Source organism: Neofelis nebulosa, chromosome 1 (genome assembly GCF_028018385.1).
Source record: "Neofelis nebulosa isolate mNeoNeb1 chromosome 1, mNeoNeb1.pri, whole genome shotgun sequence".
NCBI classification, from domain to species: Eukaryota; Metazoa; Chordata; class Mammalia; order Carnivora; family Felidae; genus Neofelis; species Neofelis nebulosa.
The window spans coordinates 196,278,709-196,294,818 of record NC_080782.1 but is presented as its reverse complement, the minus strand read 5'-3'; the positions used below and the strand labels follow the sequence as shown (position 1 = coordinate 196,294,818).

The 16,110-nt window shown below is 37.6% G+C and overlaps 1 protein-coding gene and 1 pseudogene across 4 annotated transcripts in view; one reads left to right on the top strand and one right to left on the bottom strand.

Moving 5' to 3' along the window:
- Window positions 1-12,967, top strand: part of PIBF1 (progesterone immunomodulatory binding factor 1) — a 207,329-nt gene extending 194,362 nt beyond the window's left edge. For 2 of the 4 annotated variants that reach the window (XM_058683081.1, XM_058683088.1), the window contains exons 17-18: window positions 2,385-2,558; window positions 12,670-12,967. In XM_058683081.1, coding sequence (XP_058539064.1) covers window positions 2,385-2,558; window positions 12,670-12,720 — 225 coding nt within the window. In that variant the 3' untranslated portion in view covers window positions 12,721-12,967. Of the gene's footprint in view, window positions 1-1,933; window positions 2,042-2,384; window positions 2,559-12,669 lie in introns of those variants that run through there. The other 2 variants (XR_009248370.1, XM_058683117.1) reach the window with 2 other exon arrangements.
- LOC131490118 (U2 spliceosomal RNA) lies at window positions 5,838-5,986 on the bottom strand (annotated as a pseudogene).
- Window positions 12,968-16,110: the final 3,143 nt, after the last annotated feature.

Sequence of the window (16,110 nt, the reverse complement as noted above, 5' to 3'; positions counted from 1 at the left end):
GAGCCACCCAGGTGCCCCAGAAAAGGAAATACCTTTAAATATAGGAGAAGCTGCTTAACCTCCCAACAGAAGAAATGCTAAATAAACACATTCACTTATCCGACTGGCAAATATCCAAAAAAGTAACACAAGCGTAGATATTATCAATTAGGAAACTGAAGTTCATTGAACAGAATGAACAGATTGCCTAAATTTACATAGTTAATAACAGAGTCAGGAACAGATGTGTCTTTGACTTCTAACCTAACTAAAATATTTCCAGTACATGTGCTTGCTTTTCTATGTGTTCAGTAGATGATGTTATTCTAGATCGTATGTGATGTTAAAGTGGAATTTTCTTTCCCCAAATTTACCATTGGTATAAAAGGGGTGGATCATTTATGACCAAACATAATAAAACTGAACAAAATTTTTCTACATGTTCTTTTGGTATCCATTGTAGCTATATCATCTTAATAGGATTTTGACAGAACTGTGTTGCTTAAAAAGTGTTCTTTATCTAGATTTCAGAAACCATGCTAACATTGTTTAATGCAATCAGATGAACAAAGGTAGACTATGACAGCACCATAAATTGAGTGGTCCTTGTGTGGATAAAGCAACGACATATGATTTCCCTTCTGTCTCTTGACCAGCATCAGGAATGAGCTGCTTCCTTTAACTGCTCCTATACCGGCGGCAGAAGGAAGCCCAAGAGAAACCAAATTATGGCTCCTCTAGGGCACCTAGGAGCCAAAGCCCTCTGCCTAGTATACCTGCAACTCCTTCCTGTTCTCCCTCCTCATCCTCGTTGCCCTCCCTGTCCCCTTCCCCAGCAAATATGAATGATCCTCTTTATTGTGTTAATCTGGAGACTAGTAGTAGGTTGTATTAAAGCTTATTTTTCCTATTATTTTACCTTCATGCTATGATACAAAAGTTATGGCAAGTAAATTTAGGTTCTTTCAGATAGAAAGTTTTCCTTTGATAGGCTGAGAGTCCATCATCTCCCCTTTCCCTTCTACTTACCATGGAAAGTAGAACACGAGCTAAAATCTACCATAATACCAGACATGTTTAACATCAAATCAGTGATTAGGTACTTCACTCTAGGGAACATATAAATGAAATAATCTTGAAAGCAAAAAGAGCCCTCCAAAGGCTCAAATAATATTCTATCAGATTGGCAGTGTCTGAAGGTATACACATTTCATGTGCAGCGGCCAAGCCAACCCCAGTACTGCAGAAAGGAGAAAAAGGATTCTGGCACCATTTCTTCCAGCTCCTCTGTTGGCCCTAAGATTTATTAAGGCTCGGTGGCTTGAACTCAACAGCTATGTTTTAAAATACTCACTCAAGCTAGATGGTTCTAAATAGAACTAGTGACAGCCAGGCGGGGGGAAAGGCCTGTAGGAACTTGCTCTGACACAGAGCTGATGTCTATAAACAGATTAGTAGAAGGGAGCAGAACATCTCTCCGCCTCCATAACTCTTACGTCTTGGCATGAAAATGAAATAAAATAATAGGAAAAAATTATTTCCAGCACAGCCCACCATTATTCTACGGATAGTAAGGTAAAGAAAAGTTTAGTCTGTCCTCCAAATGCTTGTGTTTCATTGAACGAATTTAGTAATTAATCATAAATATCCACTAATTAGTGTGTTAGATGCTGAAGGTTTGAGTGTGGGGAGACATAAAAGACAAAATAGACTTGGAAGAGGAAAGGACTGAAAATTGTGATCTGTGCTCTTACTTAAGAGGTTCAGCATAATTAATTCATAGTTCAAGCAGCCACTGCTAAAGCCAACTCCAGTTTTCATTTGTAAAAGAAGAGGGAATGAATGGTACGGTTTAAGAAATCCTGAAATTGTATGGAACTTAAGGTTTGAACTGGTGATTAGTAGGCAAGAAAAAAAGTTTTGCATTCTTTTTCCTTTACCTTCTTCATATAAGGCATCAAAAGGAAATGGGATAATTGAAGAGGCAGAAGAGAAAAACTTAAGTACCTAACTCATCTACTCACCAAACAGGTATAGAAAAACTGCAGTGGAACATGGCAATGTAAGCGGTTCCCAAATTTGTCTGTTAGAATCACTTGGAGAGCTTTAGAAAATTCCAAAGCTGAGGCCATATCCCAGCCCAGTTATTCACAATCTCTGGGGGAGTGGGGCACAGGAATCAATAGTTTTTGAAGTGCCACAGGTGATTCCAATATGCAGAAATATCAGGAACCCACTAGAGTATGGAATTACCGATTTATCACTTACTATACTAAAAATATTGATACTAATCGATTATTATGTGCATCATTGTACATGGGCATGTTATGTTTTAACATCAGTCATGATTAGTCTGCTTGCTAAGATCATTCTTGCCATTATGTTCTATCTTCATTTATCAACAGGAATTGGCAGCAATGAAACAGATTGTCACCAATATGCGCAGTAAGCGTTCTGAGGACCAGTTACTTCTTACTAAAACAGAAGCAAAAAATATGACAGAAGATCATAAATCAAAGATTTTAAATGTGCCTAGAGAACATGAAGACAATATATTTATACCCAAACCAACACTCTTTGTAAGTACAATCGAAATTAACTTAGAATTTTAATATCTCTGATTTTCATAAATATATTTTAAACTTCTTGCCTCTTATTCATATTGGTTTTAAACTACTTTTAATCGTTTTATTAAAAGGCCTCGAGAGAGAGCTGTATGAATCCCACTTCTGAATGTATGTGTTACCTACCTTACAGCTGATAGTGGGGTTTTATATTTTTAGTTAATATATTGGACTTGCCCAGAAATTAGCCTCAATGTAGCATTTACCTCCTTCAGCCTCCAGGACTTCTAGGAGAATCAGGGAGACATTTTGTATAATTTTTTAATTTATTTAAGAATAAAAAGGAATGCAGAATATCACCTGCCCCCTCTTATTTGTAAATTAGTATATTTTGCTCGAAGACGTTCTTCGTAAAGTATAAAACCAATTATATTAATATAAACTGAAATACATTAGGTAGAAATGTACAGGCACAGAAATCATTCAGAGAACAAAAAATCAGAAAACTTTGGATTGATAATACAGAAAATACTGAAAATGGTGTTTTAACAAATAAAAATAAGAATAAAAAGACAACAGAATCAAACAGGATTAACATTATTAAATATTACACTTCAACATCATTTCCCATCCTTTAATTTCTCAGAAGAAATGTGATTTTTACCATCGGAACAGAAACCAAAAACCAGACAGATTTTCTGTATGATACTCTGATTTCGTGAGTCCCCAGAATTTCATTTTTTAAAACTTAAAACTAGATGATTGTAAGAATTAGTCAAGTATAGGAGTTTCTGATCTAAGCTACTTCTGTATACATTCAGATAATGCTCAAGATCAATGAGATATGGTGATTACTTGGTGCAACATCCTTTTAAAAAAAAATGACAGAGTTACAATTTAGATAAAATAAGGGATAATTACTGTAAGGATTCATGTGGCAGTAATGGAGGCTGTGCTAACAGGAGAGAGAAAACAGGAAGCCTAGATTGACCAGCCAGGAAACGAGACAGCTATACGGATTTCCGGATTTCCGCAGCTGTGTCCTGGGATATTTTCCTCTGGTAGCACACCAGCTTCTCTTTGTTTCTCTCCCAATTTCTGCTTACTCATAGTTTCTACTTCCTCATCAACTTGCACTTGGCCCCTTGTCTTGAGACATGTTTCCTTCTCAGATCTACTCTGTTATAACTTAGTTCTCTCTGTAAGTTCCAAAAACAAGAATCTGATTGGTGCAACTTATTTTTGTTGGGTAATACCCCTTTGTGGTGAGACTTGTTAAGGTTATTAGTCAGCCTATTGAATGGCCACTCGTACTAGTGAGCAGGGATCACATGGTACCAAATAAAGCTGCCTACAGCTATTTATTCCAAAGCACCGTGGCTCCGAAAGTGGGCTAAGATTATGGCAGACGATATGATATGTCTATTATATTATAATCTATAAGAAAAGAACAAACTGACTGCATAGATGTTGATGGGAAAAGTAAGGTCAGATGAAAACCACGAGATACTGCCAAATACTTAAAGCCTATCACGCCCTCTGATCTGCTTTTCTGACCCTTCTCTGTTCCAAGCAATGAACTATTCCTTCTAACCCTGATCTCTTATATTTCTCACTTCGGATGATAATGATTCTGATATCTTGACTGTACCCAGTGTATAATTAACAGTAAAATTTCTCCAGTACCTCAAAATAAGGTTATGCAATGAGAACAAAATTAAGAAGATTCAAAATATAAAGTGTTAATTGGGTGAGTTTTATTTCCTTCTTTTTCCCTATCTGTGTTTTCTAGGGGGGTTATGATAAACTTAATTTCTTTTATAATAAGGGAAAAATTGTCAGAAGTATAGTTCAGGGGCACCTGGCTGGCTCAGTCCATAGAGCATATAACTCTTGATCTCAGGGCCATGAGTTTAAAACAAAAACAAAAACAAAAACAAAAACAAGGTATGACCTCAGCTATACCCTAATGAAAACTGAAAGCTAATACTGTAAACCAGTCGCATCAAGGCCTTGTGCTAATGCAAAATTGCTCATGTGAATTGACTGGGTAACCAGGAGCAAACCATTTAAACACTCTGAGCTGGTTCTTGTCTGTAAAATTAGGGAGGAGATCATATGAGATGAAGTCTGGACATTTTTTTTTTTTTAATGTTTATTTATTTTGAGAGACAGAGAATGCGAACAGGGGAGAGGGGCAGAGGGAGAAGGAGAGAGAATTTTAACCAGGCTCCATACCCAGTGCGGAGCCTGACATGGGGCTCGAACTCACAAACCGTGAGATCTTGACCTGAGCCAAAACCTGGAGTCGGACACTGAACCGACTAAGCCACTTGGGCACCCCTGGACATCTTGTATACCAACATGCTGTGATTCTTTTTTGGCATTATAATTTTTACAGTTGCTATTTGAATATTTTTAATTTTCCATACCAATATTTTTCTTGTATCTTCTCTGATATTGTTAATAAGGAATTTATGATGCAAATATTTGAAAATAAGTTTTAATTATTTAATAATCTTAGTTTTATAGCAAAAATGGAAATTTTTCTTTCTTTTAATGTTTACTTATTTAATTTGATAGAGAACATGCACACACACACGGGAGGGGCAGAAAGGAAATCCCAGGCAGGCTCTGCGTGCAGCTGATGTGGGGCTCGATCTCACATACTGTAAGATCATGACCTGAGCTGAAATCAAGAGTTGGATGCTTACCTGACTGAGCCACCCAAGCAGCCCATAAAATTGGAAACATTTCTTTTTTCTTTTTTAATTTTTTTAATGTTTATTTATTTTTGACAGAGAGACACAGTGTGAGTGGGGGACGGGCAGAGAGAGAGGGAGACACAGAATCTGAAGCAGGCTCCAGGCTCTAGGCTCTGAGCTGTCCACACAGAGCCCAAAGTGTGGCTCGAACTCATGAACCGTGAGATCATGACCTGAGCCGAAATGGGACACTTGACCGACTGAGCCATGCAGGTGCCCTCAAAAATGGAAACATTTCTAACTTGCTTCTAGATCCTTTGGCTGAAATTATTTGCTATTGGTATTTTTCCCTGATGTCAGATTTAATGCTGGATAGATGGATGGATGTGTGTTCATATACGCATATTTTTGTATGAGGAAAACACACAAAACTACTTTTGCCTGGGCAATGGGGTGGAGGTACAGCTGTGATACAGAAGAAAAGGGAGAATAAGAGCTTGCAGCATTTTTCTTTATATGCTATTATATTCAAATGAATGTTTTGCAGTGCTCACGTGATATATAAGAAGACAGCCCCAAAAGGTGCATTTTATGGACAAGTGCTGGCCATCGAAATCGCAGATATGGCAAAGTTGTTTTTCAGGCATTTAATGCACTAACAAAGACTAGATTGAACCACAGAATGTAAATGCTTTAAGGATAGTACACTTGATCTTAGCCAAAAGGCCGAGAAGCAATAAATGCTTTAAAGATAGGAGCTGTGTTTCCATTGCCTTGCACAGCTCATGAACAGAGCTGATACTCTCAAATATTTGCTCGTTGAGGACTTAAAAAAAAAAAAAACGGTTATGTGCCTTCCTGATTTACTTATCTTCTTTGCTGTTAAAACTCTACTGGGTGGGAAACTTCATTGTTAAAACTAAGAGGACAGGGAGAGTGAAAGAGGCAGCTCCCAAGTCTGTGGTTAGTCCCCACATTGTGGTTAGTGCCACTTCTGCAACAGGCGGCACCATTTCAGTCCCTGTCATTCACAAACACCCCATTCATTCCCACTAATCATCTACTTTCTCTCTCAATGTAGCTTTTAGCTGTGCTACCCCTTTTCTCTAGCCTTACCTATCTCCTTTCTAGAAGAAAACTGGAGCTATTCTAATCCTCTTTGAAGCAACTTTCTTTTTTCCTTCCAGAGACGCACGGGACTACCTTTTGCTAGTTTTCTGCTACCATCCTTTTCCAAACCAGCATCTTTACTCAGGATTCATACCATTGTCACTATTTTCTTAATAAAAATGCAGATATGAGCAATCCTGCTCTTAGTCTCTTCTCCATGCAGATTGTAAGCATTGAAACAATAAAGAGCCTTAGGCTCTAGGGAGGGCAAGGAACATAATAAGAATGGGTAGCACCAGGGGCACCTGGGTGGCTCAGTCAGTTAAGCGTCCGACTTTGGCTCAGTTTATGATCTCACAGTTCATGAGTTTGAGTCCCACATCAGGCTCTGCACTGATAGTTTGGAACCTGACTGGGATTCTCTCTCCTTCTCTGTGCCCCTCCCCCACTCACTCTCTATTTCTCTCTCAAAATAAATAAATAACTTAAAAAAAAAATAAAAAATGGGTAGCACCAGTACATAGTGTATGTAGTTTCCAAATTATGAGTTTGTGGTAGGATTCAGATCTTAACTTAGATTGGTTATCTCAATGGCTAGCATCTGCTGAATGGTAAGGTAAGTTTATGTAATTTATACATAATGCTTATATGAGCACATGACTCTCTCCGTAGAAGTGATTTAGAAGGCTACATGTGGTCACCTGGAAGACAAAAAAAATGTTCATATAAGTACAATTCAGTTCAACAAGTTCATCCTGACTATATGCAAGAACCCATGCTTAACATTATAGAAGATATGATCATTTTGATATAGATGAAATCGGGTGGACTACTTTAAAGTAAAGAAAATACTAAGTTCTATGGGAATTTAAAAAAAAGAATAGATACTGTGATGTTGATGGGTTCCCGCAGAAAGTATTTGAGGTTGGCCTTGAAGAATGTCTAAGATTTTGACAGGTGACAGGTAGGGTTAGAGAGAGAAATTCCAAAGGCAGAAAAAGTACAGTATTGACAAAGTATTTTCAAATTTGTGCTCCTTTCCATATTTAATATTAAGATGTCTAATATGTGTTTTTTTATACCTTGACTTTATTCCTTTCTTACTACATTCTTGTCCCTCACTTCAGTCACTTGATGATCCATTAACACTTTCCTTAGGACAAAAGAGAAATAAAAGTAGATAGGATATACCTAGAGTAGTCAGAGTCATAGAGGCAGAAAGGGGAATGGTGGCTGCCAGGACTGGGGGGAGTGAGGAGTTATTGTTTAATGGGGACAGAGTTTCAGTTACACAAGGTGAATGGATGGTGGTGATAGTCACACAACAACATGAATATACTTAATACTACTGACCTGTAAGCTTAAAAATGATAACGATGTTATGTGTATTTTGCCACAGTTTAAAATTGTTTCTAGGTATAGAGGTTATAAAAACGATTTTTCTCCTCATTCATCAAAAGTGAGTTTAGCAGTTATTTATAAAATAGTAATTGAGTGAATGCAATATTTACATTTCAAAAAATATAACTTTTGGGGTCATCTGACTGGCTCAGTCAGTAGAGTGTGCGACCCTTGGTGTCGGTCATGAGTTCAAACCCCACACTGGGCATGGAGCCTACCGTAATCAAAAAAATTAAAAAGTAACTTTTTGATTCTAACATTGAATTCTAATGGCAGCTTCTTCCTGTTGTACTTTAGCTGGTAAGTGATATGCCCCGATTCGAGAGACCCCCCCCGAAAACAAACCACCAGAGTCCAGAGTCAAAGCCAAGCGGCAAGGGTCGTTTATTGCAGGTTCAAACCCGGTCCTCGACGCTCTCGTTGCCGGTGACGCTAAGAGGCCCCAAGCGAGGATCTTACAGCTTCTTTTATAGACAGGCACAAACAAGTTAGGGATTTCTTTTTTTTTTTTTTTTTAATTTTTAATGTTTATTTATTTTTGAGACAGAGAGAGACAGAGCATGAATGGGGGAGGGGCAGAGAGAGAGGGAGACACAGAATCGGAAGCAGGCTCCAGGCTCTGAGCCATCAGCCCAGAGCCTGACGCGGGGCTCGAACTCACCAACGGTGAGATCGCGACCTGAGCTGAAGTCGGACGCTCAACCGATTGGGCCACCCAGGCGCCCCAAGTTAGGGATTTCTTGAGGTTACAGAGCTGTTATTGGTTGACATTTAAATTTGAACACTCAGCAGAACTTGATTGGTTCCCGCCTTTAGGTCAGACCACAACTGGGCATGCCCTGGCTGGTTCCCGGAATGGGGCGGGGGGGGGGGGGGGGGGGGGGGCTTTTCTTTGCAGTTGTGAGTACACCTGGTAATTTTTCTCTTAGTCTCTCAGTAAGGTAATTTTGAAGTAAGGAATTTCTTTGTGAACATGGAAGGAGGGTGGTGAAGGTTGAACAATCTGGGGAATCTCTCATTTGGTTGGTAAGAAAGCCGGGTCCGCTGCCTGTGAAGACTCTAAATATTTATTTCTGTGATTCCAAGATTATATCTTTTTTGGAAAACAAAGTAATGATATGTAATAGACATCATCTTTTTTTTTTTTCTTTTTGCCTTTAGAAAAGTGGCACTGGTTGAGCACTAATAGATTCTTAGTTTGTAGCTCTTTTTCTAGATTCCAGGAATAATCTACCAGGTGTATTATGCCTGCATTATCATCATTCTTTCTTATTTTAAATACTTTCTCAATATGTTGTAATCTCCAAGTAACATACTAATTTTTTTTGAGATAGCATGAGCAGCAGAGGAGCAGAGAGAGACTCCCAAGCAGGTTCCACACTGTCTGTGCAGAGCACAGATGCAGGGCTTGAACTCACCAACCATGAGGTCATGACCTGAGCTGAAATCAAGAGTCAGGGGCGCCTGGGTGGCTCAGTCGGTTAAGTGGCCGACTTCAGCTCATGTCACGATCTCAGGGTTTGTGAGTTTGAGCCCCTCGTCGGGCTCTGTGCTGACAGCTCAGAGTCTGGAGCCTGTTTCAGATTCTGTGTCTCCCTCTCTCTGACCCTCCCCTGTTCATGCTCTGTCTCTCTCTGTCTCAAAAATAAATAAATGTTAAAAAAAAAAATTTTTTTTTAAAAAGAAATCAAGAGTCAGACTTTTAATCTGCTTAATAGACTGAGCCACCCAAGCCCCCCAGAGTAATATACTGATGTTTTAGTTGACTGCTTCTCCGTGACAATAGGTACCTATCTTATCAGTTATTTATCTCCAGAATCACATTGTAGTGGTAGATTACTCCTGATAGGTTTCCAGTTAATCCTGTCATTTGTGTGTAGCACAGGCCTCTGAGCTCTCCCTACATCTGGAGTACAGCTTACTTTAGCGTTTGTTAACACTCTACTCATAATCCAAAATTTTCACTGATTTGTATGGTTTCTTTATAAAATTGCAAATATAATTAGCCTAAACCAGCACATAAGAATTGAAGCTGTGTTCCATATACACATATAAAAAAGATTTCATGTAATGGAAACTGTGAGAGATCAAATATCTCGAAAGTCAATTTATAAAGAGGAAAAGCCACTAATGCCTGGAAAGAGGTACATTTGATTATGGCAAATCTACTTCATTAGCACATCTGTTAAAAGGAAGTACTGATGGGGAGGGGATGGAAAGGACTTGGTCTGCAGTGGACCAGACAGATAAAAGGAGTCAGGAAAAACTGTCTACTACTGAAATTCTTATATTGTCCTTTTTGGGTCTTAAGATTCCTTTTCAATATCAAAAGTTTTATTTACTTTCTTCCCATACACACATAGTAGTAATATTTTTTGTATCAGTTGATTGAAAAAAACACAGGTGTACAAATTATCTACCCTTTGCTATAAGCTGTAGCTTAGTCTACAGAAGCCGCTTAGAGATTTTTTTTGTCAAGGAGCCACAGTTAAAAAAAAAAACAAAACAGTTCACATTGTGACTTAGTGACCGTCACACACTTTGTCAAAACAGAATTTGCCCCAGCTGTGGCATGTACTCTGACCTTTTCTATTCTAGTCTGTTGGAGTTTTTTTAAGTGGATTTTATTTTTGCATATCTGAATTCCTGCTGTAAAGCATTTAAAGCTAAATGAGGTTTTTAAAATATTTTAATTTTTTAATTTTTATTCTCTTTTTTTTTGAGAGTGAGAGGGGGCACAAGTGAGCAAGGGGCAGAGAAAGAGAGAATCCCAGAAGGGGCAGAAAGAGAGGAAGAGAGAGAGAGAGAAGCGGGGCTCACCCAGTGTGGGACTTGAACTCACAAACTGTGAGATCATGCCCTGAGCCTAAATCAGACGCTTAACCAACTGAGCCACCCCAGTGCTCCAACAATTGTATTTCTTATTACCAGTTAATAAACTAGCATTCTGATTCTTTTGGATTTAGTTGGCATCTGCCACATTTTATTTTTATTTTTTTTGCTTTTGCTTTTAAAGATCTTATTTTTTTTTTAATTAATCTCTACGCCCAACATGTGTCTTGAACTCACAACCCTGACATCAGGAGTCACATGCTCTACCAACTGAACTCACCAGGTACCCCAGCCTCTGCCACTTTTTAAATCTCTTAGCAGATAGCACCTGCCCTTCCCTATGATTTCCTGATTTGGCCATGGAAGCTTCTTTCACCTTTTTTTTTTTTTTTTTTAAATATTGTGCATTGTATTCTTCTTTTTTTCTTTTGATGTTTTTTATTTATTTATTTTTGAGAGAGAGAGCATGCAAGAGAGCTGGAGAGGGGCAGAGAAAAAGGGGGACAGAGGATCCGAAGTTGGCTCTTTGAAGTTGGCTCTTTGCTGAGAGCAGAGAGCCCAATGTGGGCTCGAACTCGAGGACTGGAGATCATGACCGGAGCCAACATCAGATGCTTAACCAACTGAGCCATCCAGGATCCCCTTATTCTTTTTTTTTTTTTTTTTTTTTTTAGTAGGCTCCATGGCCAACGTGGGGCTTGAACTCAAGACCCTGAGATCAAGAGTTACATGCTCTACCGACTGAGCCAGCCAGGAACCCCTCTTTCACCTTTAGTGCTAAGGACTTTAAGGAAATACTACAGTGTTTTAATACAGATTTACATTTTAGAAAGCTAAGGTTAGAAGGATTGTGGACAATTAATTGAACACAAGAGAGAGCCAAATCAGAATTAGGAGGTCATACAGGAATTAAGCTAGAAACAATGACGGCCCAGTGAGGTCAAGATAGGAACAGAATAAGTTAAAAAGGTATTCAATAAAAGTTAAGTTTTAGCCTGTTTATAATGGGTGTAGTCAGTGAAAAGGAGAAATCTAGGATGAAGAGGAATCAAATATTTCTGGTTTCAATGATTGAGCAAAGCATGATACTGTTCACCAAGACAGAGACGATGGAGGAATGGGGGAGTTCATTTTGACAGACTGAATTTTAGTCACCTGTAGGAACCATCCTGTGAAAGTATCTATAGCTCATTAGAGCCACAGTGTAAAACGGGGGTGGAGGAGGGTCCACCGATTTATTTGGTGGTCATTGAACCTGGCCAATGGCATAGATAAGGTCAAGAGGAGTTGATCATTGATGTCACTTCCAACATTGTGTACATCTGCTATGGAACATAAAACAATATAAAAAAGATAAAATCATAAGCTATCATACTAATCTATGTGCCTACACATATGTATCTATATTTAGGAATATGGTCCTTCTTACTTTGAAGCAGATCTAAGTGGGAAAGAAGTACACTGTATACTTATTGTAATATTGTATAAAATAGGATGTTTTGATCGGAATCAGTGCCTTATGTATACAGGGTTCTGAGTGCTTTATTCTGTAACAGTCAACCTCCCCTGCTTTTTTGTTACTACTCTGTACAGCCAGATGCTTTTTAGATTGAAACAATTGAGCAGTAAAGCTTAAGAAGTACTCTGGCAAATACTTTGCAATTCAGAAGCTCAAAGTACAGTGATTTGGCCCCACTAATCCTTCAGTAAATATCCATCGAGTGGATAAATATCCATATATAGATGCATAAGACAAATGAAAAGAGCCATGTCCTTGATTTTTTGTAATTCTCTTTGAAAATAAAATCAATTCATAAATACTTACCTATGTGTGTGTTATGTACAAGCCTTGAGCCAGAAAACACAGATGTGTGTTTTTTCTACAGACCTACCAGATGAGAAATTATTTCTGAACCTTTGCCTTTGAGTATCCTTCCGAATTAAGAAAAGCAATTATTTCCTGCAATTTTACACACAAAGCCCCAGTATATATAGGTACTTGGTTCTCTGAATGGCCTCTCTTATTTTCCTTATAAGCATTTTACTTGATTTTTGTTTTTTTTTTTTGTTTTTAACAGACCAAAAAAGAAGCACCTGAGTGGTCTAAGAAACAAAAGATGAAGACCTAGTGTTTTGGATGGATTTGCTGTATCATTATTTACTCCTGAAGTTCTTTCTCTGATGAGCAAAAACTTTATCTTAATCATGGACTTGACATTTTTTTTTTTTAAATAACCAAAGCTTATTTTAAGCGAATGTTAAGTTAAGAGATTTCAGCCTAAGAATCAAAATGTATAATGTGCAGACAGTAGTCCACTTTGTATTTGGTTTTATCTATTGTGTTACAAAATAAATATCATATACTCTTATGATTTACATTTTGGAGCTTTTTTCTAAATATATAAATACTAGGCTTAAATGTCGTAACACAAATACCAAGACACATTACATTTTTAAAATTAAGAATCATTTGTGAAATCTATTAGAAGACACTTCAAATGCCCAGTGACGGTGGTCAAATATCATGTAGGCGAATATGAATTGCCGACTATTTCTTTGGGCTCTGTTTTTCCTTATAATATGATCATTAATCAATAAAGTCTAGTAGAAAATCTGTTACTCCGTTGGTCAAGTAAGAATTTGGTAGAAAGTCTCTTGGTACATTGGTCTAAACGGTGCTGATTCAGATGCAGTATGGACCCAATTTCTAGTCAGTGAGAAAAAAAAATGAATAATACTTTCTCTTTTTCTTGATACAAAACATGTCCCATTTCTCATTCAAGAGATAAAATGTAAAGAAGAAGGGGAAGGAGGGAAATAGAGAAAGAAAAGAAAAATATGTTTTTATAAATCAGGTTTTCTCAACCAGTGTTGAACATAGTGGCTGGATAATTCTTCGTTCCGGGTGGAGTTGGTGGGGGCAGTTCTCTGCATTATGAGATGTTCAGCAGCATCTCTGGCCTCTGCCACTAGATGACAGTAGCACCACCACCCCCAGTTGTGTTAAGCAGAACCGTCTCTGTCCTCTGGGGTAGCAAAGTCCCTCCCTATTTCCTAGTGAGGAACCAGTGATACCGATGTTGATTTCTGTAGATGTGAAACACAAGTACCATCTGTTCAATGTGTTCTTTGAAAATCACAATAGTGCAGACTGTTAGGTGAGTGAGAGAACAGAAAAAGCCTTTGATAATAGTATATACTTATAAATCTATCATCGACCTGAAGACCCTAATCTCATCTCCCCTCTTTGTTTCATTTAGTTAAACATCTAATATACTACTTTCTGCAACAAAGGTTTGTGAATATGACCTTTCTTAGGCATGCATGTAAAATCCAGAGTACTTATATGATTCATTAAAACTATATTAATTCATAGACATAATTTGTTTCCTTCTAAAATGATAGAAAATGTCTTATGTTCAATTCTAATTATTAATCTAAAAGCATTTTATAATTTATTTTAGTCAATCCATTATTATATGATATTTTAATATAAAGGGATACTGATTGATTACCCAAGTTAAAGTAATGATGTGATGGCACAAAAACAGACACTCAGATCAATGGAACAGAATAGAAAACCGAGAAATGGGCCCACAAACGAATGGCCAACTAATCTTTGACAAAGCAGGAAAGAATATCCAATGAAATAAAGACAGTCTCTTCAGCAAGTGATGCTGGGAAGACTGGACAGTGACATGCAGAAGAATGAGCTTGGACCACTTTCTTACACCAGTCACAAAAATAAACTCAAAATAGATGAAAGACTTCAATGTAAGACAGGAAACCATCAAAATCTTCGAGGAGAAAGCAGGCAAAACCTCTTTGATCTTGCCCGCAGCAACTTCTTACTCAACACGTCTCTGGAGGCAAGAAAAACAGGAGTAAAAATGAACTGTTGGGACCTCATCAAAATAAAAAGCTTCTGCACAGCAAAGGAAACAATCAGCAAAACTGAAAGGCAACTGACAGAATGGGAGAAGGTATTTGCAAACGACATATCAGATAAAGGGTTAGTATCCAAAATCTAAAGAACTTCTCAAACTCACCACCCAAAAAGCAAATATTCCAGTGAAGAAATGGGCAAAAGACATGAATAGACCCTTCTCCAAAGAAGACCTCCAGATGGCCAGCCAACACATGAAAAAATGCTCAACATCATTCATCATCAGGGAAATACAAATCAAAACCACAATGAGATATCACCTCACACCTGTCAGAATGGCTAACAGTAACAACTCAGGCAACAACAGGTGTTGGCAAGGATGCGGAGAAAGAGGATCTCTTTTGCACTGCTGGTGGGAATGCAAATTGGTGCAGCCACTCTGGAAAACAGTATGGAGGTTCCTCAAAAAATTAAAAAAAGAACTACCCTACAACCCAGCAATTGCACTACTAGGTATTTATCCAAGGGATACAGGTGTGCTGTTTTGAAGGGACACATGCACCCCAATATTTATTACAGCACTATCGACAATAGCCAAAGTATGGAAAGAGCCCAAATGTCCATCGATGGATGAATGGATAAAGAAGATGTATATATATATACAATGGAGTATTACTCAGCAATCAAAAAGAATGAAATCTTGCCGTTTTCAACTACGTGGATGGAACTAGAGGGTATTATGTTAAGCGAAATTAGTCAGAGAAAGACCAATATCATATGACTTCACTCATATGAGGACTTTAAGAGACAAAACAGATGAACATAAGGGAACAGAAGCAAAAATAAAAACGGAGGGGGCAAAACATAAGAGACTCTTAAATATGGAGAACAAACAAAGGGTTACGGGGAGGGGCTGTGGGAGAGGGGATGGGCTAAATGGGTAAGGGGCATTAAGGAATCTACTCCTGAAATCATTGTTGCACTATATGATAACTAACCTGAATGTAAATTTAAAAAATAAATTAAATAAATAAGTAAATAAATAAATAATAAAATCAAAGCTGTATAGGAAAAAATAAATGGTTAAAAATGTTTTTAAAAATAAACAAATAATAAAGTAGTGATGTGAACAAGGGCACAGAAGTAGGAAAATTAGGAGCTCATTTAAGAAATAGAAACTGCAGTGATGAAGAAATTGAGGAAGTCTTTCTGTCTCCAGATCCTTAATATTCTTCCCTCTTTCTTTCCTTTCATTACTTGGGGATATAATTCCTTGGGGAAAAAAGTTCCTAGTATCATTTCTTACCATAATATCTATTAATAAATCTCAGGGTTAGAATGTTTTGTTTTTTATTGAATTATATTTGACATACTATAATTTTTAGTTTCAGATGCACAACATAGGGAGTTGATATTTTTATACATTATGAAATGACCACCACAATAGGTCTAGTTACCTTATGTCACCACACAAAGTTATCACAATGTTATTGACTATATTCCATAGTTGTACATTATATCCCCATGACTTATATTATTGTATAACTAGAAGATTGTAGCTCTTAATCCCTATTACCTATTTCACCTATTCCGTAACTTCCTGCTTGATTGTGATACGAAAGCTTCTTGGAAG